General features: G+C 44.1%; 1 protein-coding gene across 4 annotated transcripts in view; it reads right to left on the bottom strand.

Moving 5' to 3' along the window:
* Positions 1–490: 490 nt before the first annotated feature.
* GNG4 (G protein subunit gamma 4) overlaps positions 491–22,372 on the bottom strand; it is a 67,554-nt gene continuing 45,672 nt past the window's right edge. For all 4 annotated transcript variants that reach the window (XM_043926023.1, XM_043926020.1, XM_043926021.1 and 1 more), the window contains one exon: positions 491–4,346. In XM_043926023.1, coding sequence (XP_043781958.1) covers positions 4,218–4,346 — 129 coding nt within the window. In that variant the 3' untranslated portion in view covers positions 491–4,217. The remainder of the gene's footprint in view (positions 4,347–22,372) is intronic.

The following is a 22,372-nucleotide window of genomic DNA, read 5'->3' as shown; positions in this document are numbered from 1 at the left end:
GTTTCCCTCCATGTATCTCCAGGTCGGGCTGCCGGGGAGACTGGGTTGCATTCAGAAGATGAATCATTGCAAAGCCAGCTGATGCTTGTAGAGCTCTTTCCCCCAGAGGTGATGTCTGGTAACAGGGCTTTGTGGTCTGTTATCCATTCATTCCAGTGGTCAGAAGGCAGGAGAGGCTGAGAGGAAGTCATCAGCCTCACTGACAGAGAGGCTGAGCCAAGAGGGAAATCCCAGGAGGATTCCTCACTGTTCTCCCAACAACACAGATTCCACACATGGCTTCACATGCCCCGTTCATAGGCACTGTCTGCAATGCTTTGGGAGCTACTCTCTGTCCAGAGAGCTGTGGATTACAAATACTTTGGATTTCAGAATGTTATCACATACTTAAATGTCCCACTAATGATGTTACATCTAAAGAGGAGTAAAAAGTTGGGCTGTCAAAAAAATGTCGGGGGTGGGTGACGGGAAATAACCATAGGATTCTCAATTGCTAAGCACACTTTTTATTGAAGTACAACATACATACAGAAAAGGGCACAAACCACAAGTGTACAGCTCAAAGAATTTTCACAAAATAGACATGCCCAAGTGACCAGCAACCAGATCAAGGAACAGAACATCCAAGGAGCACCCTTGTGCCCCCTAAGAGTAACTTACATAACTACTTGCAAACAGCTTTGCCAGCTTTCTCACTTGATGCTAACAGAACTACACGGTGCGGATTTGCCTCCTCTTGTGAGACTCACACACTGTCGTGTGTGTGTCTGCAGAAGGATCCCTTCTCCTTGCTGTGTAGGGCTTCACTGTGTGAATATACTATAACTTGTTTATCCATTCAACATGGGCATGTGGCTACTTTCCAGTTTGGGGTTATTATGAACAGTGCTTCTATGAATTTTCTAGTACATTTCTCTTGGTGAATATACATACACATTTCTTTTGGGTAGACACCTAGTAATGGAGTCTTTAGGTCATATGATAAGTACACTTAACCCAGGCTATTTCACAGAAGAATGAGGAATTTATTGGATGGAGCTTGAATGCTCGCTGAACTGACAGAAAGCTAGAAAGGAGAGTTAGGAAGACAGGCGGGGGCCAAGACAGCCAGTGGGGCCAAGGAACAAAGCAGAAACAATCTGCTCAGGACTGTGTCATCCCTAGACTGCTACCGGTGGACACCACCCCTGCAGCCTGCTAGTCTTGGAAACCTTCATGATGGACCACTGCCACCCCTGGACCATCACAACTCCCCTGAAATGAGTCTCAGCATCCCTTAATTTCTGTGTCACTTGCACCAAACTCACAGTCCTAAGCATGGGAGTCCACAGAGTTCACCCTAGGTCACTGGTCACTGCCTGGTCAGTCTGGTGCTGGAGAAGGGGATGCACCTGAGACAGGGAAGACTTTCCCATTTCAGCATCCATGGTGCTGGAGGCACGGCATTCCACTACAGTTATTTATAAGGGGTGATTTCATGATTTCCCCCTTTAGGAAAGGGGTCAGGTGCTAGACAGTCAAGCTGGAAACGCCGCATGACAACTGCTCACTACAGGCAGCTTCATCAGGTCCCTGCTTCTGTTGGGGGGAGGGTCTCGTCCACACATTTGTGTGTCTCACAGCCCGTGTGCATGAGTTTGCCTTTAAGGACAATATTGAGCTTAGGGATACATTAGAAGGGGCAAGCCACACAAAATGCTGTAGGCGTGAAAGGAAAAGGTGTAGTGAAAGGACAAAAAGCATTTCATGGAGGGATGCAAGGCAGACAGGAGGAGAGGGAAAAGCACATGGAAGGATGCTGAAAGTGAAAACAAAGGGAAGAAGTTTGGTGAAGTCGAGGAGCACATTATTTTTCTCTTGACCTGGTTTAGCTGGTTTCTGTGTTGTCCCACTTTTCCAGTCTCTCTGATGTGTTTTTATGGATTGTGCTTTGCTTGATCAAGTTAATGATGTTGACATGGACCACAGGATAAAGAGATCCTGGTCATAAACCAAAATAGAGGGAGACTGGAAGTCATTATCACAGACAGCATACAATTATGCTATAGTTTGAGCACACAGCTTCCTAACAACACTGGTATTGTCAGGGAACTTTTATGAAATGAAGAATTGATTTCAACAAAAGAAGCAAAGAATAAAAATGTACTAAAATCATTTACAAGGGTAGCAAGTCACTAATTGATCTGAAAATTATATTTGCCTTTTTTGTGGGTGATTTTACATGATTCTTCCAACTGAACCATGGATCTTTGAAGTCATGCATTCTAGATCCCTATACCATATCCTGGCATTTAGTACATTTACTTGTTTTAAATGATAATCAGAGCCTTCATCTATGTAGCACCTCCCCCCGTCTTAGAGCAAAGACAGGAGGAGTCAGTTCAGTTCAGTCGCTCAGTCGTGTCCGACTCTTTGCGACCTCATGAATCGCAGCACGTCACGCCTCCCTGTCCATCACCAACTCCCGGAGTTTACCCAAACTCATGTCCATTGAGTCAGTGATGCCATCCAACCACCTCATCCTCTGTCGTCCCCTTCTCCTCCCGCCTTCAATCTTTCCCAGCATCAGGGTCTCTTCAAATGAGTCAGCTCTTCGCATGAGGTGGTCAAAGTACTGGAGTTTCAGCTTCAACATCAGTCCTTCCAATGAACAGCCAGGACTGATCTCCTTTATGATGGACAGGAGGAGTAACTACCCATTATCCACAGTCTGCAGATTGGAATATTCCAGGCATAGTAGCTTGCCTTGAATCACACAGTGTAGCCACTGCCAGAGCTGGGGTGGGAGGAAGTTTCCAAACAAATGGAACAGGGCAAACGTGGACAGAGCACTCGCTCTCTGTCCTGTGGTTTATTCCCTTCCTTTATCAGGGGTGACAGGAGTTTGTTTTAGGTGGAACCTGCAAGTTTGTCTCAGAAAAATCAACAGCTGTCTAGCCTTCCACATGGGCAGCCACATATCATTTTCCATAAGCTGCCAGAATATGGGACTGACATGTCTGCTCCCAGGGAAGATGGGAAGAGAAGTGTGCTGCTGAGCAGACCCCAGCAACGGAGCTTCGTGGCACACGGCTCAGGTTGTTTTCAGGTCTCCCTACCTACCTGCAAACAGGTAGGGCTGGAAGACAGTGGAACTCAGGGGCTCAGGACTCAGACTGTCTGCACTCAGGTCCCAGCCTTCTGGCTTACTATCTATAGCTGTGGGGAAACTGCATGGTCTCTCTGTGCCTCAGTTTCCTCTTTTTAGAACAGATGAATATTGCTGGAAGATTAAGTAAGTGGATACATGTGACTGCTTCGATCAGTGGATGCTACATGGTGAGCTGCTGCCCCTGACTCGCTCCTCTGGGGCAGGGGCCGCCCTGGTGAAACCCTGCCGGGCCCAGGGCTGTGCCCCGAGCAGGCCCTTACTGATGCAGCCCACGCACGGCAGGAGCCAGAATAGGAGGAAGCAGGATGAAGCGGTATTTGGAGAGAAGAAATGTGCCCCTGGCCTGTTTGGCTGGAGCACGTAAAGAGAAGTAATGGGGCCACATTTACAGTTAAGCTCACTCCAATATCTACCCACACCTACATTTGTAGAAGGATCACCTACAAAGGGAATCAATGACAATCAGTGGGAAACAGGGGTCTGGGCTCTCCCTCAGGGGCTGAGTCACAGGGCCCCCGGATGACCCATATTTAGAAAACCATTCGTGATGTGGGTTCTTTCTTTTTTAAATAGGATGATGGAAAAGCAGGAAATAGAAAACTTCCAGAACTTTCTCCAGGAAGAGAGATAGAACCTTTACCCACAGACTTCAGTTGGTCAAAATGCTCTAATTTGATACTGAATGATGGTAAATGGGCAGCTTATTGAGTACCTTTTCTCTTCTCAATAAATTATCCACTGAAATGTATAAACTTGATGTACATAAACTTGGGAACTGATGTTTAAAAAACTTAAGCCCTTACACCCATACTTATTGTTAACTTGGCACATTTGTTATTTGGCTATAAAACATGTGTATTTTCTTTTCTAATAATGAAAATAACAGAAACCTGAAAAGAAAAGGTGAAACTACAGACAATGAAGAAAACCAATGAAAAGACAGGCAGTGGGGTGATGCTGGTCGGGCAGGGGTGAGTGTGGGCAGAGGTCCCTAAGCTAAGAGCATGCGCAGTCTCTACCAGGGATTTTACAGACAGAAAAGGAGACATTTTCATAATAAACGGAGTCAGAGGATGGTGCAAAAGAACTTCTTCTCTCTGAAGGGGTTTTCCGACGCAGGCACTGGGATGATGAGAGGGTCCTCTCGCACATGAGCCTCACAGTAGGCCAGGAGGTCCGCGGCTGCCTGGGAGACCTGGGGGGGGCACACAGCACAAGGGCAGGGTTAGAGGCCAGTTCGCGGTGGCTCCAAGGCAGGGGTGTCGGTTTGGAAAGTGGACAAGCCTGAGGATAGGCTGTGTTGCATGCACTGCCAATGACAAGGCCATTCCCAGGCCTGGAGAGAGGGCTTGTGCAAATCCAGAGGAGACAGGTTTTGAAAGTTGCTTCCGAGGAAATGTAATAGAAAGAAGCAACCTGACTCCACATTGGATCTATCCCTTTAGCGCTAATCCTTGTGCTCTGTTATCTGGGCTTTGGCAATGCAGGCTCTGCATGTTTCATAAAAGAATGCTCCTCCCGAAGTATACAGGAGAGCCCATTCTCGAGACTCTGACCTTTAAAAGCATAACACGTTTCCATTCACAGAGAGAGAGAAAGTTGCAGGACAGAGAAGAGCCTTTTTCTTGTGGGAGGTTTATGGGAATATTGTGACCAGAGCTATGTGGACAGCTGCGAGAACAAAGGATTCCAACACCAAGAAATTTGCAACAACCAGCCGCCCTCTCCCCTCCTTTAGGATAAAAGAAAAGTGAAGTCGCTCAGTCATGTCTGACTCCTTGCGACCTCATGGACTGTAGCCTACCACACTCCTCCATCCATGGGATTCTCCAGGCAAGCGTACTGGAGTGGGCTGCCATTTCCTTCTCAAGAGGATCTTCCTGACCCAGGGATTGAACCTGGGTCTCCCGTATTGTAGGCGGACGCTTTACCATCTGAGTCACCAGGGAAGTCGTATAAAAGAAACCTGAGTTCTAATTCAGGGAAGCTGGTTCTTTGGGACACCAGTCCACCATTTTCTCCATCTGCTGGCTCTCTGAATAAAGTCGCTTTTCTTTGCCCTGATAACTCGTCTCTTGACTTAGAGGCCCGCCATGTGGACTAGGTGACAGAAAGAGGTGGCACTCGGTAGAAGTGTAGATCACTACCAAGAGAGGTGTGAGGCACCATCAGGAAGGTGTAGACATCTAGTCCTACTCGGAACTGAGTGATGCGTGAAGGCTCCAGGCCAGGAGCCTCACCAACGACTCTGTAAAACTACCTCTAGACAGATAAAGCCAATTCCTGGCCCTGGCCGAGCCAATGTGATTGTAATTATTATTATTAGCGTTTTTGTTTTACTGCAATCCACTCTCATGACCAACCCAGGCACTTGATCCTCCCCAGGAGAACACACACATAAGCTACACACAATAAGTGCACACTGAACTTGGAACGGCCACTCCCCTGAGGAAAGAGCTGCTCCTGGCCAGAAACCTCTTTGATTTTCCTTTCAGGCTTCTCTGAAGCCTGTTGACACTTGGCAGCTGTGGATCACATTATCTTCCAGGTCCAGCAAATGACTGGTCTGCGTGTTAAATCATCCTGCCGATTAGCTTGTTCTGCCTGTAACTGCTTATTAGAGGCTACAGGCTGGAGTAAGTATATAACAGTCAAAAGGAATCCTTTTCATGCAATTAGTGTCTAAATCTTCCCCAGAACGATAAACACGAGGCAGGTGAATGAAAAATGTTTGAAGGCCCCCAGTACACACAAGCCATACACCTTCCATCCAGGTTTTAAAAACTGGCTGTTGGTACTTCCCTAGTGGCCCAGTGGCTAAGACTCCACATTCCCAATGCAGGGGGCCTGGGTTCAATCTCTGGTCAAGGAACTAGATCTTACATGCTGCAACTAAGAGTTCACATGCTGCAACTATTAATAAAAGTCTCATGTGCCACAACTAAGACCTGGGACAGCCAAATAAATAAATATTAAAAACAAAACAAAAACAATGCCACCAACGCTCAAAACTTAAAAAAAAAAACAAAAACTGGCCCATCTTCCAAAACTTTATAGAAAATCTTCTAATTTCCAGCCCAGATTTACCTATTTCAGCAGTGGCTAGAATATAACAAATAATTTTAGTAGAGATATGTAATAAATTTTTCCTTCTGACGAAACAACTAAAAGTTGAGCCAATGAGTCAACCTAAATCTTCACAAAGTCTACATTTGTTGGGAGTGTGGAATGGAACATCAGGCTTCCCTGTCCATCTCGGCCCCAAGATGACTGTGCAACTTCAGGTAAGTCACTCAAACTCTGAGCTTTAGCTTCCTCATTTATAACACTGGGAGAGTTAGCTATCTCCAAGATCCTGTTTACTCTAAACGGTCTGTAGTTTTAGCTCTGATAGCGCCATGGCAGTACTGTAGAGCCTAAATAAAATGGATGTTGGGTTGAATGAGAATGAAGTTTGCAGTGATTTACAGGACACCCATGCAGGAATCTCCCAGGTGAGGTGGAGGCCACAAATATAGGGCTGCAGGGGACCTGTGAGGCCGTCACAAGGGACGAGAGAACAGGAGCAGGGATGCCCACTCTGAAGCCCACAGAGGTGTGATGGAGGGACTCTGCCGGTGGCCCAGTGGCTGAGACTCCACGCTCCCAATGCAGGGGGCCTGGGTTTGATTCCCGGTCAGGGCATTGATTCCACATACTGCAACTATTATTAGAGTCATGTGCCGCCACTAAAAGATCCTGCGTGCCTCAGCAAAGACCTGGTGCAGCCAAATAAATAAATATATATATTTTTAAAACTCTTGATAGACATACAGAAACCCAGAATCACACCATGAGCACTTGGGTGTGGAGCCTGAGCCTGGCATCAGGCTTGTCACCTTCTGAACCAAAGCCAAGGGTTCTCCCCTGACTGCCTGGGTCGCAATCCCCTCCTCTCTGCTCCAGGCGTCTTCTTCAGCCGACAGAGGCAAGGGGTCTTCTCCATGGCTGCTGTGTTAGGATGACCACAGAATTCACCCAACGGCTCCTCCCACAACCACTGTGAACCGGTCTTCACCACTGCCCAGGCCAGCATGCACAAGAAGGTAGCGATGTTCGAGCAACTGTCTTCCTCCCCTAAGAGCCAGGTCCTCTTAGCTCTAACTTCAGTGACTTCTTCCAGATGCTTCATTTAAGAATGTCTTGGGACCTCCCTGCTGGTCTAGTGGCTAAAACTCCATGCGCCCAATACAGGGGGTCAGGTTTGATCCCTGGGCAGCAAACTAGACCCCACATGCTGCAACTAGGAGTTCAAATGCCACAGCTAAGATCCGGGACAGCCAAATATAATATATATATATATATATATATATATATAAGTCTTATCATCATCCCCTATCTCTAGTTTTCATTTTTCCCATCTATTTCACATTTGGGGACAAGGACATGCTTCCATTAGTTCTGAATTCTCTATAAACCTTACAATTTCATCTAGGAAGCTGTGTGCCAATCTTTCAGATAACTGAGAGGCTATGGGGAAAAAATAAGGCAAGACTTCTGTTTTCCAGGGGTCTGAAAAGACTCAAAAACTGTAACGTTACTAGAACAATCAGGATGTGCTAAAACATCACAAAAGCACAGCCGCACACCTCTGCAGGGCTACGGAGACAGGGGTGTCAGAGTACCCCACCCCATCCAGTTCCACATGGGGGCAGTTACCCTGGTAAACCTGCCCCTTTTATCCAGAGGCTGGTTCCAGCCAGCTGATCCCAGAGACATGATTTTCTGGCAAGCTAAGAATGGCTCATGTCTTGTGGCAGATCCATGTTAAACAAGTTCAAGAGACAACTTGAATCATATAGAATAGAATCATTAATCAAAATAGAATAGAATCATTAATCAAAATAATAGCTGATATGAACTGAGTCCTTATTATTAATATGTGCCAAGCCCTGTGCTAAACACATAGTCACATGTCTTATGTGTGTATGCATGCTCAGTCGTGCCCAACTCTTTGCGACCCCATGGACTGTAGCCTGCCAGGCTTCTCTGTCCATGGAACTCTCCAGGCAAGAGGTTTGGAGTGGGCTGCCATTTCCTCCTCCTGGGGATCTTCCTGACCCAGCGACTGAACCCACGTCTCTTGCATCTCCTGCCTTGGCAGGCAGATTCTTTACCACTGGGCCAAAGCTATGGCTTTTCCAGTAGTCATGTATGGATATGAGAGTTGGACCATAAAGGAAGCTGAGCACCAAAGAATTGATACTTTTGAACTGTGGTGTTGGAGAAGACTCCTGAGAGTCCCTTGGACTACAAGGAGATCAAACCAGTCCATCCTAAAGGAAATCAGTCCTGAATATTCATTGGAAGGACTGATGCTGAAGCTGAAACTCCGATGCTTTGGCCACCTGATGCAAAGAACTGACTCATTGGAAAAGACCCTGATGCTGGGAAAGATTGAAGGCAGGAGGAGAGGTGGACGACAGAGGATGAGATGGTTGGATGGCATCACCGACTCCATGGACATGACTTTGAGCAAGCTGCGGGAGTTGGTGATGGACAGTAAAGTCTGCAGTCCATGGGGTCACAAACAGTCGGACACGACTGAGTGACTGAACCAAAATGAGACACCGGGGAAGCCCCATTATATGTCTGGCCTCATCTAATTCTTCTAAATACTATTGTTAAAGTCACTCTACAGATGAGGAAACTAAGGCATGAAAGTTAAGAATCTGTGCAATTTCATAGAACTGGTAAGAGAGAGATCAGGACTGAAGCTAAGCAGTCTGGCTACAGAAGCTAAACACTACAGTAGCTGCCTGATTCCTTGTTCAGGAAAACTGTACCTGGAAGGTGGCCTGGAAAGTTCTCGTCTGCTAGGCCAGCACACTCTCTTTGTAGACCAGCTACCTGGGAACTCATGTGACCAGAAGGAGAAGTCCTGCAACTAAAATTTCTTAGGTCATTTGCTTAATCCAGGGACAATTTTAAAATAATCTTTTGGTCATGCTGCATGGCATGTTGGATCTTAGTTCTCTGATCAGGGATTGAACCTGCACCCACAGCATTGTCAGCATGGGATCTTAACCACTGGACCACCAGGCAAGTCCCCCATGGACAATCTTGCCAAGAAAACCATAACAGTTGAGTGTCAGCAGCTGGGTCTGGCTTCCTCTTCCTACGCCTTGGCTTGGATGGATGCACCAGTGTTGCTCTGAGACTCCTTCCTCTAGGCTGTGACTTGCACGCTATTACAATGCGTTGGCTCTAATTCCTTAGGAGCAGCCTTTTTAAACTAAGGGTTTCCCAGGTGGTGCTAGTGGTCAAGAATCTGTCTGCCAAGGCAGGAGATACAAGAGACCCGGGTTCAATCCCTAGGTCGGGAAGATCCCCTGGAGGAGGAAAATGGCAACCCACTCCAGTATTCTTGCCTGGAACATCCCATGGACAAAGGAGCCAGGTGGGCTACAGTCCACAGGGTCCCAAAGAGCTGGACACAAGCAAGCACAGTACAGCCTTTTTAAACTAACGCCTAAGCCAGAGAACTTGAGAAAGTGAAACTTAAGACCACCACAAACAGCCAGCTAGGCTTCCCCACCTAATGCAACTGCTTAAGCTAAACCAGCCAAACAGCGCTTTGCTTCAGCATCTTCTCTACAAACACCTTGCTCCCTGCCTGTCAATGGATGGGGCTAACCACCTTTGGTTTGCATTGCCAGCTTCGATTCCACCTATGTCCAAGTTAAATCCAAAATTTTTCATGTTCTTCAGTCTACCTGCTAACAACAGGATCCAGCTGGTCCGAAGTTTGCTAAATATCATTAGCAGGTATTTTTTGGTTTTTGGTTTAATAAATATCATCACTTTTTTTTTTCTTTTTGGTTTGCTAAATATTATTGCAGCTTCCTTCCTCTTGATCAGTTTACTTGTTCAGATGCTTGTCAACACCCATTCATTGTGGGCAGATTTGACTAATTTTCTGACAGCGACCGCACCGCAAGGGGGCGCTGCATCCCCAACCATCAGGCCCGGGCATGGGAGGAGGGGTTCAAAAAACGGGGCTTTAGGGGTCGCCCTGCGGAGGTGGGTTAAGACTGGTCTCTCCGGTCTCAAAGTTGTGTATTTGCTCCCCTCACAGCCCCGGGTCTAAAACCATGCCATTAACACGTGGCCTCGCTAGCTCTAAGCAGGGTCAACCTCGGGCTTTTTCTGTCATCTATCAAAGGTGATACTGCGCTTGATGCCACGATTTTTCTTTCAAGAAAACAAGCTGTTCTTAGAGTGCCTCCCTTTGTTGTTTCAGGGTCACAGACGTGTTTGTTCAGTCATATCTACACGCCTCTGGATTGCAGAGTTCCATCTGGAGCACTTGCACTACCAGAATGAAACCAGAATTGTCAGCACTGGTACCAAGTGATCAGCACCCAGTTTTGTGTGGATCTGGGGTGGCTCCACATAGTATTAGTTTTATAGACGCACTCAAATTATTGAGAACATCCCACAGCACGGTATGAGCATGTTAAGTCATTTTACAACAAAAGGAGTTTTCCACCTTTTCCCACCTTCGCCAGTGGTTTTATTTCATGCAGTGTCCAAGGTCCCTTTACTCCTGTGTAACTGAAGTATCTTGGATAACCCCTGAAGCTTGCTGTAATGGGATCTGAAAAGATACACACCTGTAACGATCATCTTAATGAGCCTTCCACAGGAAAGGTGGCATCTTAACACACAGTTTAGTATCCGGGCATTAATTAAACTAAAAACTACTCCTCAGATTGAAAGGGAGGGTTTCCTTAATCAGCCCTAGATTGATTTTTTATGGTTCAAAGTCTCCTTCAGTGTATATAAAATACTGCATGCAGACTTCACCATATCCTAGAAACATCTGCCATCTTTGAAACATAAAATAGACAATTTACTTTCAAAGAAAAATTTTTATTCTGAAGTTTAAAACTCCGTTACTGTTTACGTTTTCTTATGGAGCCTGAAGTCTGCTTTGCCTTTAAGTCCTCTGTTACAAAATGCCCAGAGCATCTCTGCCTCCTCTCCTTAGTACTGAAGTGTTAAGAGTTACAAGATAACAGATGTTGAAAAGAGAAAAGAATTGGGAGCTAGGGAACAACTGTGGAATTTTACCATTACATTTCAGAGTAAAAGAGGTGATTAAAACAGCTCAAGTTAGCACATAATCCCATTTGTTGCACTATAATTACAAGCTTCAATGATGGGGAGAAAATGTTGCAATTACTAAGTCACATTCCAGGACAAGACAGATGACATAATTACTATTCCGGCTGTGACACCCACTGCATTTATCCTTTGCATCTAAAGTACAGTGACTCACACCTATTTTTCAGCACTCCTGGTCTATTTAACAATACTACTTGGAATAGATCACAGGCATTCTTGATCGCTCTGCCTGTTCCTCCCGCCCCCCACAAGAAAACAAAGTGGGATTAGAGTCAAAAGCACAGCCAGGTTGCATCCCCCACTGTGCAATGATCGATATCTTTTACAAGGCCAAACCTGGTACAGATGCCAACAGAAGAAATCATAGCCATGTATCCCCAGTAAAACCGTGAGGATACTACAGGTCTATGCCTCACCTCTGGATTCTGAGCTAAAGCTACAGGGTGAATCCTTGTGAATTTTTTTTCCTTCTTCTAATGTTGGCTATTATTTGAGATTAACATGCCAGTTTTGTTTTGTTTTTTAAAGAATCTACCTGCAAGGTGGGAGACTGGGGTTTGATCCCTGGGTCAGGAAGATCCCCTGGAGAAGGAAATGGCAACACATGGACAGGGGAGCCTGGCGGGCTATAGTCCATCAGGTCACAAAGAGCTGGACACAACTGAGTGACTAATACTTACTATTTTTTAATTTTATTATTATTTTTAAAGACTCTATTGAATTTGTTACAAAATTGCTTCTGTTTTAGGCCTTGGAGTTTTTTGTCCCTGAGGCATTTGGGATCTTAGTTGCCCAACCAGGGATCGAAAGGGATCTTACCTGGACCTCCCGCACTGGAAGCACAGTCTTAACCACTGGACTTCCAGGGAAGTCCTAACACCAGTTTTTAAGGGCATTCTCAAGATACTTCCAAAAATTATGCTATAGGCTGAATGTGCGTGTCCTCCCCACCACCCCCTAAGTTTATATGTGAAACCAAAATCTCCAGTGCCATGGAGATGGGGCTCTTGGAGGTATTTGGGGGTGGGGCCTTTGGTAGGTAATTAGGAAATGACAGTTGAAACTTCATGAATGGAATTAAGATGGACTGGGACCTGGGACCCTTTGCTGCAATATTTGCACCTGGACAAACCTGGTCTCCTTGAGCACCGAAATACACACTATAAGGGACTAAAAATAACTGTGCTACAATGTACAGCTGGGGCAATTATGGACACAAGATAGGAAAAGACCAAAACCCAACTGCCACTCCTGAAGAGTTGGGAGCAAAAGCAGGGTCCTGCGCATGCCCCTTGCACACAAGAGCACCAAAGCGGTGGGCAAACTCCCTAAACCACCCTCTGGCTCCACCCCTCACCCCAAACAAGGGGCCGGCTTGCCCCGCCTAGGAGGGTGAAGAAGCAAGGAAACCCGTCACTTCTTTCTTCCAGACCCCCACCCACAGCTGTAGCAGGGGCCCCAGAAAAGCCTTGCTTGAATTTCTTGTCTGGCCCCTGGTCAATTTCTGTTGATTAAAGAAGCCAAGAACCCTGGTAGGTGATAAAATTAGTGCTCTTATAAGAGAAAAGGTCTCTCTCCCCCTCCCTTCCATGGGAGGTCACAGCAGAGCGTATCCATCTGTAAGCCTAGAGAGGCCTCACCAGAACCTAAGTTGGTACCCTGATCTCAGACTTCCCAGCCTACAGAGCTCTCAACAATGAACTTCTACTGTTTGTGTCACTGAAGTCCACGGTATTCTGATTCAGCGGACATCTGGCTTCCAGTGGTTTCCAGCAAATGTGTATTGACTAGATCAATATTGGACATTCTCAATCATTGGGTTCTAGGCCACAAATAGCATCTAGTAGGGAATAAGGTTATTCCAGGAGGAAACCAGAGTGGGTGGGAGGTATGTGTGAATACATGATACTATAACAGAGTCCTTCTCTGAATTCTAAAGTCAAATGTCCAGAATAACGAGTCAGCTGCTGTTCACTATCACCAGCACATAGGTTTTTTTTTCCACATCAAAAGTTGATTGCACATTTGCAGCAACACAGATGGACCTGGAGATGATCACAGTAAGTGAAGTAAGTCAGACACAGAGAGACAAACATCATATGACATTGCTTCTATGCAGAATCTAAAAAAAAAAAAATGATACAAATTGAACTTATTTACAAAACAAACAGACTCACAGACTTGGAGAATGAATTTATGGTCACCAGCAAGGAAGAGTGGATGGGAGGGGTAGATTAGGAGTTTGGGATTGACATGTACACACTGCTATGCTTAAAACTGATAACCAACAAGGACCTACTGTAAAAGTTGATTACATATTAAGAGGCAATTCTGAGATACTTGAAAGAGAGTTTTAATATCCCCAAGTTAATCTAAGTAAGAGCTTGCTATTACACGGCTTTCACCATCAGGAACTGCAAAGCTCCCAGTTGGTTTAGAGTGATTAACCCAGGCCCACCCAGGATCTTGATTTAACCAAACCCTTTTAACAGGTTGGTATGTGTCCTACATGACTCTGACCTCCTGTCAGCTTTGACACATCACAATTTCCCACAAAGGAAGCCAAAATTCAGTCATTTTGCAAGTTTACCAACAGAGTGATTTATTTGGTGACAGAAACTAGTGAGTCACTGAAGAGTCTCCTGGGACTGATGTAGGAGTGAAAGATGAACATAACAAGTGGGTCCTAGCTCCAGTGACTCTAGAAAGCCAGCAGCATCTCAGCAAGGAAGCACGGGGTTATGAGTCAGAAACAACGTCCTAGTGGGGCTGCACTCAGCGCTGCTGAGCTGTGTCATCTGGGCGCTCAGTTTCCACTCCTGTGGAAATAGTGACACCCGGTAGTTTGTGGCTAAATGATACAATAGATGTATTATACGTACAATGTGTTATTATGTCATTACTCATTTGGCTACTTTTTGGCAGGGTGGGAAAGGTGTTTGGGTTATAGACATGAAGTGGTTTTGTTCAGCCACTAAGCTGTGTCCGATTCTGTGCAACCCCAGGAACTGCAGCGCATCAGGCTCCTCCGCCCTCCATGGTCCCCTGGAGTCTGCTCAAACCCATGTCCATCGAGTCGGCGATGCTATCTAACCATCTCATCCTCTGCCGCCCCCTCCTCCTTTTGCATGAGGTCATCTCTCAGAAATGATCAGGGCAATTTGATTTCTGAGGTGGCCCCGCCTAAAATGTCCCCTTGAATTGGGAGGCATGTTTCATCTTCTTACTCTCCTACTCACATTCTACTCTCTGATTTAACTGAAAGATTTCTCTCTTTTTATCTGATACCTATTTCTAAAAGTGCTCATTCATAAACCCCGTTCTTAATTTTATGTCTGATTGTAGAATGTTATCATCTGAATCATTTAACTTCTAAAGGTCTGGGCAAGGGCTACAAATGTTTCTGGCAGAGGAAGGGGAAATGAAGAAAAGGGTTAAACCTCAATTGCTAAACTAGCAGAAGCTGGAATAAGAAAGAGTTGCTACAGAGTATAGAAGAGACATATGAAAAAGGCAAAAATCTACAAGCATTGCCTCCAGACTTTTGGCTAGATCATATGACATAATTTATATTTAATTTTTTTAGAAATGCCATTCTTTCTACTATAACATCATCTAATATCTTTCAAAAAATATTTATTTGGCCGAGTGGCATGCGAACTCTCAGTTGTGGCATATGAGATCTAGTTCCCTGACCAGGGACTGAAGCCGGTCACCTGCATTGGGAGTGTGGAGTCTTAGCCACCTGATCACCAGGAAAGTCCCTATTATCTTAATTATATCCCTTTTCCTGGACTTTACCAGACCCTTTAAATCATCCGTCAATGATCTATCAGAACGTGACGATCTCCCCAAATTTGCTTTTTTAAACTTGTTCACAGGGAACACCATGATATTTAAGCCTTACTTCTTTTGTTTTAATAACTACTGATTTTGGCTTCAGAATTTTCTATGCTGGCTTCAGAAACTTAACAGTAAATGTTTTATCTTTTGGGAAAATAAAACCATAAAAAATTTTTGTTCCCAAGAATTCACAAACTGGCAGCACAGCTGCAACTCTTAGGAAATGCTATAAAAAATATGGATAACATGTACAGATGTGAGACCTGGACCATGAAGAACAGGCTGAGCATGGAAAAACTGATGCTTTCAAACTGTGGTGTTGGAGAAGACTCTTGAGAGTCCCTTGGACTGCAAGGAGATCAAACCAGTCCATCCTAAAAGAAAGCAGTCCTGAATATTCACTGGGAGGTTTGAGGCTGAAGATCCAATACTCTGGCCACCTGATACGAAGAGCTGACTCATTGGGAAAGCCCCTGATGCTGGGAAAGATTGAAGGCACGAGGAGAAGGGGGCGACAGAGGATGAGATGGTTGGATGGCATCACCTACTCAATGAACATGAGTTTGAGCAAGCTCTGAGAGATGGTAAAGGACAGGGAAGTCTGGCATGCTGTAGTCCATGGGGTCGCAAAGAGTTAGACACAACTTAGTGACTGAACAACAATGTGTTAAAGATGTATCTATTACAAGAATTATGAGAAAAAAACCCTGGTCCAAACACACATGTGAAACAAGAATCAAGATGTTGATGCCCAAAGGGCTATGTCAGGAAACTTTTGGACACTTACCACTGGCTCCAGCAAACAGCTCTGGATTATCCAGGCTGCTGGAGGAAATGATTAGTATAAAGACAACCCCAACCAAATTTACACTTCAATCTGGAATATAAGTTATGATTTCTATGCAATGTGTTTCCATAAAAATATGGTCATATTTTGCACTGGGCAGCTAATACTGAAAAGATAGGAAGACAGATTCTATACAAAAAGAATAATGCACATACAAATAATTAAATTGTTTAACTGAACTGACAGTAGTGAAAAACCACTCCTCGGTTTGAAATACAAGTGGTTTAGGCTGATGGTGTGGTGGTGAGATCCTGCATGGAACAAACACAGGAGTCTCCTTTTCTGTTTCCCGCACCAAGTGGTCACCTCGGGCAGCCCCTCTTCCCCCTTCCGATGCCCTGGTACCACACAGAAAGACGTTCCAAGGAGGGACTTCCTGGTGGTCCAGTGGTTGAGAATCCGCCTTGCAATGCAGGGGACGCAGGTTTGATTCCTGGTCAGGGAACTAAGATCCTTCATGCCATGGAGCAACTAAGCCTGCCCACCACAACCAGAGAGTCTGTGCACCACAACAAAATATCCCATATAACCCAACAAGGATCCCTTGTGCTGCAACTAAGACCCAACACAGATGAATAAATAAATAACTATTAAGAAGAAGAAGTTCAGAGGAGGGAGTGGGTAACTGAGTCCTGTGGGGGTGTGATTTCCAGGAAGAACTTGACTTTTGGAAATAGCTTTATTTTCTTTATGACAATAATAATCATTATTTGTTTGTAAAATTACCCCAAAGGACAAAGATGGAAGTAAAAATCAACGGAAACTCTGCCATGTGGAGAGAACATTTGGTGAACATCTTTACAGACATCTTACTATCCATCTTTGTACATACAATCTCACATGCTGTTCTGCAATATGCTTTTATAATCACTCAGAGCACACAGATGTACATCATTTAATCAGATGATACAGTTTAACACTGCCTGTATATAACTTAGGTGAAATAAAACTCGTATTTTATGGCAAGACGAGAAAAACTTAAGACACAAAAATTTTCTCTGCCATTTGGCTGTCTCTCTCTCCCCACTGTGCATTGTGTATGATGCATGGCACAAACCTCCCCTTTGGCAGAAATACCTGCTCGACCATCAAGTGCAACATTCTCCTAGCATCAGTAAGTTCAGTTCAGTTCAGTCGCTCAGTCGTGGCTGACTCTTTGCGACCCCATGGACTGCACCACGCAAGGCCTCCCTATCCATCACCAAGTCCCAGAGTTTATTCAAACTCGTGTCCATTGAGTCGGTGATGTCATCCAACCACCAATGTACTGATGTACAAGCATCAGTAAGACAACTCCTCAAAGATGACATTCCTTCTTGACCTAATAGGGGTCACGTGGCCCACCACTTTGTACTTGCAGACCAGGACTGTGTAAACTGTCAATAACACATTATTTGATGCACAGCCTTCTGTCTCGAAAAACTTATATAACTCTGCTGTGACCTCTAACAGGCGGAACGGTTCTCAGAGCTTTCTGAGATGCTCTTCCCGGGTTATAATCCTCAATTCGGTTCTAATAAAATCTTCCCTTTCTTTTTGATTAATTTTTCGTTGACATTATTTAACCAATCCATGTGTATGCTTAGTTGCTCAATTGCCTCCAACTGTTTCTGACCCCGTGGACTGTAGCCCTCCAGGCTCCTCTGTCCACGGGATTCTCCAGGCAAGAATACTGGGGTGGGTTGCCATTCCCTTCTCCAGGGGATCTTCCTGACCCAGGGATTGAACCCGGTCTCCTGCACCACAGGCAGATTCTTTACTAGTCAGTAAACAGCCACCAGGGAAGCCCAACCAATCCCTACTAATGGACAAAAATATAATTTTTTGACACTATAATAGTGTTCTGATGAAATTCTCACAGGCCTTCATTATTTGTGAGATTGTCTCCTTTGGGTAATCCCGAGAAGAGAGAGTGCTGGGTCAGAGTATGCACAACAAACATTTTGATACATATTCCAAACCACTCTTTGGGAAGACTGTAGGTTTCCACTCCAACTATCAAAAAACTGCTCACTTCCTTCAACAGTTGATAACGATACAGGATTTCAGTGACAATTAAAAACATCAATAGTCTGGATCTCAGTTTGTTTTTTTTTTTCCAAGTGCATCTCAGTGTTTTTTTGAGGCACAACTCTTGTATTATTTTGTTTTTTTTTTCCAACTTTTTTTGGCTATGCCACGCAGCTTGGAGGATCTTAATTCCCCGAGCAGGGATCGAACCTGCAGTTCCTCCTGCAGTGGAAGTGCAGGGTCTTAACCACTGGACCACCAGGAAGTCCCTCCTGTATTATTTTTGAAGCTAAATGTCTCTTCATATATCTGACCCTTTACATGTCTCCTTTTCAAATTGCCTATTCATGTCGGTTGTGCATTTTTTTTTTAAAAGGGAGGATCCTTTTCATCTGCTTTATTTTTTCTTAAAAGGGAGGCTGTTTTTTATCTTATTTTTTCAGAGAAATTAAATTTAAAGATATTAACCTTTTGTTACTCAGGTAGCAAATGTTTCCCTTAATTTGTTGATTGGCAGATTTTTACCATATAGATTTTTTTTTAATGCAATTAAAACTTTTATTTAATGAACTGTAGATTCTGTAAAATGCTTGGCCTTCCCAAACTCACATTATAAAAAATATTTGCTCCTATTTTACAAGTACTTTTATGGTTTTGCTATATTTAAATCTTTGATTACAGTTATGGACTGAAATGTTTTCCCAGACTCATGTTGAAGCCATAACCCCTGAAAACATTAATAAAGGGGATTCTCCAGGCAAGAATACTGGAGTGGGCTACCATGCCCTCCTCCAGGGGATCTTCCTGACCCAGGGGTTGAAGCTGGGTCTCTTAAGTCTCCTGCCCTGGCACGCAGGTTCTTTACCAGCCTCATTAAAATGGAGCAAGGAAGTCAGGAGGAGCTCTCAGGCAGAACTGTGCAAGTCAATTATAGGAAGCACTTCAGTTTCAAACACCAGCAGAAGAATCCTCACAGAAAAGAAACATCAGTTACAAGCCCGAACAGGAAAAGAGGTACATGGAATGTCCTACAAGAAACCCCAGCAACTTGGCCAGTGAGAAACTACGATCACTCTGAACTCTCCATTTTCTCCAATGGACTTTCATTCAAAAGCACCCCTCCCAGCTTTCTCCTTTTTCTCTATAACATTCCTCTCCTTTGTTTGTTGGACTTGCCTATAGTTTCTGCTGTAGCATGTTCTTCCTGAATTGCAAGTCTCTGCTATTTCCAAATAAATCCATCTTTGCTGGTAAAATAGCTGACTTTTATTTTTAAGGTCAATACTCCCTGTCTAACTGTATTTGGAGACAGGGCCTCCACAGAGATAGTTGGCCCTCTGTACTCATGGATTTTGTATCAGTGGATTCAACCAACAATGACCTGAAAATGTTTGGGGGCAAAAAAGAAAAACAGAAAGTTCCAAAAAGCAAAACTTGAATTTGCTACACACCAGCAAGTATTTATATAGCATGTATGTTGTATTTACAATATTCACATAGCATTTACATTCTATTATGTATTACAAGTAATCTAGAGATGATTTAAAGTATATGAGGAACCTTCCTGGTGGTCTAGTGGCTAAGATTCCGTGCTCCCAACATAGGGGGCCCAGGTTCAATCTCTGGTCAGGGAACTAGATCCCACATGCTGCAACTAAGAGTTCACATGCCACAACTAAAGATACTGCATGTCATAACTAAGGCCTGGCACAGCCAAATAAATATTTTCTAAAACCTATATGACAGGATGAGTGTGGGTTATATGCAGATACTACACCGTTTCATATATGGAACTTGAGCATTCTTTAACTTTGGTATCTCAAGAAGGTCCTGGAAACAATGCCCTACAGATAAGAAAGAATGACTATAATTCAGGCTAGATGAGGTCATAAGGGTGGGACCCCAATCGAGCAGGATTGCGTGAGTTTATAAGAAGAGGAAGAGACCCGAGAAGGCTCTCTCTTCGCATGAGCACAGACGGGGCTGTGAGAGCACAGTGAGAAGGCAGCTAGCCACAGGAGAGGGGCTTCGGCAGACTACTGAAGTGTCTAAATTGGCAACTAAGCTGCCAACGCCTTAACCTTGGGCTTCCAGCCTCCAGAAGGCTGAGAAAAATTCCTGATGTTTAAGCCACATATTCTGTGGTATTCTGTTATGCCAGCCCTAGCAGACAAATATGGGGTCCCCTGGTGAATCAGCAGTAAGGAATCTGCCTGCAATGTGGGAGACCTGGGTTTGATCCCTGGGTCAGGAAGATTCCCTGGAGGAGGGCATGGCAACCCACTCCAGTACTCTTGTCTGGAGAATCCCATGGACAGAGGAGCCTGGCGGGCTGCAGTCCACAGGGCAGCAGCAGCAGACAAATACAACCCATCTGAGACTTATCTGGATAAAACGAGTGGTATGCAGCTTTATTCAAAAGGGTTAGCAATTTCTAGCAACATTAATAATCTGTCCTCTACTAAGACGAGATACCATCTAGATTGTACTTGAAATTCCCAATACATCTGGGTCTATTTAGGAACTTCCTATTTTTTTCTGTTGATCTATTCCTAAAGGAGTATTATAAATTTTTAAGTACTATAGTTTCATAATAAACTTGTAGGAATACTCTACATATGTTGTGTTCAGTCGCTAAGTCATGTCCAACTCTTTGTGACCCCATGGACTGCAGCGCGCCAGACCTTCCTGTCCTTCACTATCTCTCACTCAGAGTTTGTTCAAACTCATGCCCCTTGAGTCAGTGATGCCATCCAACCATGTCATACTATGTTGTCCCCTCTCCTCCTGCCTTCAATTTTTCCTAGCATCAGGGCCCTTTCCAATAAGTCAGCTCTTTGATCAGGCGGCCAAACTATTGGAGCTTCAGCATCAGTCCTTCGAATAAATATTCAGGCTTGATTTCCTTTAGGATTGACTGGTTTGAGCTTCTTCCTGTCCGAGGGACTCCCAAGAGTCTTCTTCAGCACCACAACTCAAAAACATCATTTCTTTGACACTCAGCCTTCTTTATGGTCCAACTTTCACATCCGTACATGATTACTAGAAAAAACATAGTTTTGATTATACGAACCTTTGTTGGCAAAGTGATGTCTCTGCTTTTTAATAACACAGTCTAGGTTTGTCATAGCTTTTCTTCCAAAGAGCAAACATCTTTTAATTTCATGGCTATAGTCATTGTCTGCAGTGATTTTGGAGCCCAAGAAAATAAAATCTGCCACTCTTATCATTTTTTTCCCCATCCATTTGCCATGAGTGATGGGACCAGATGCCATGATCTTAGTTTTCTGAATGTTGAGTGTTAAGCCAGCTTTTTCACCCTCCTCTTTCACCTTCATCAAGACGGTCTTTAGTTCCTCTTCACTTTCTGCCATAAGGGTGGTATCATCTGCATATCTGAGGTTATTGATATTTCTTCCAGCTCTTCCTCCTCAAATACTTTTTTAAAAATTTCTGGATATTCTCACACATTTATCTATCTAATTTAGATTAGAATTAAGTTTGCTTTCTCCAAAAACAGTGATAGAATTACTTTCTTTCTCAAGCTCAATAATATTCTGCTGGGTAGATATACAGACATATCTCGTTAATTGTGCTTCACTTTTTAGCACTTCATAGATATTGCATTGTTATTATTAATAATTGAAGATTTGTGACAACCAAGCATTGTCAGACAATGATTAGCAATTTTAGCAATAAAGTGCTTTTAAATTTAAATGTAACATTTTTTAGACACAATGATATTATTACACACTTAATAGACAACAGTATAGTGTAACCATAATTTTTATATGCACTAGGAAACCAAAACATTTCTGTGACTCACTTTGTGGCTTTACTGTAGTGGCCTTTTAATCAAACCCATAATATCTCCAAGGTCTGCCTGTATACAGTTTGTTTATCCATTAATCTGCTGATAGACACTTAGGTTGCTTCTACCTCATACCGTTTCTGAATAATGCTGCTATGAACTGGGTATACAAATTCCTCTTAAACGGCCTGATTTCAGTTCTTTGGGATGCATCCTAAGAAGTGGAATTGATATATCCTATGAGTAATTCTTTAAAAAAACTCTTTAGAGGAACTGCCATACTGTTTTTCACAGTGGCCGCACCATTTACATTCTTGGCAACAGTGCACCAAGGTTCCAATGTGCTATTTTCTGTTCTGGTGACAGTAGCCATCCTAATGGGTGTGAGGTGATGGAAAACGTTTTAACACCAAATGCTGATATTTCAGCTTCACCTCTCCTGTGATATGAGTGGGAGCCCAAAGATGCAACTGGATGGACTCTACCAAAGGCTTATATGGAGGAGACTCTGAAGCTGGTGGAAAAAGGCTTCGGTAACTTG

Source organism: Cervus elaphus, chromosome 15 (genome assembly GCF_910594005.1).
Source record: "Cervus elaphus chromosome 15, mCerEla1.1, whole genome shotgun sequence".
In the NCBI taxonomy this organism is placed as follows: domain Eukaryota; kingdom Metazoa; phylum Chordata; class Mammalia; order Artiodactyla; family Cervidae; genus Cervus; species Cervus elaphus.
This window is presented reverse-complemented; position numbering and strand designations above follow the sequence as displayed.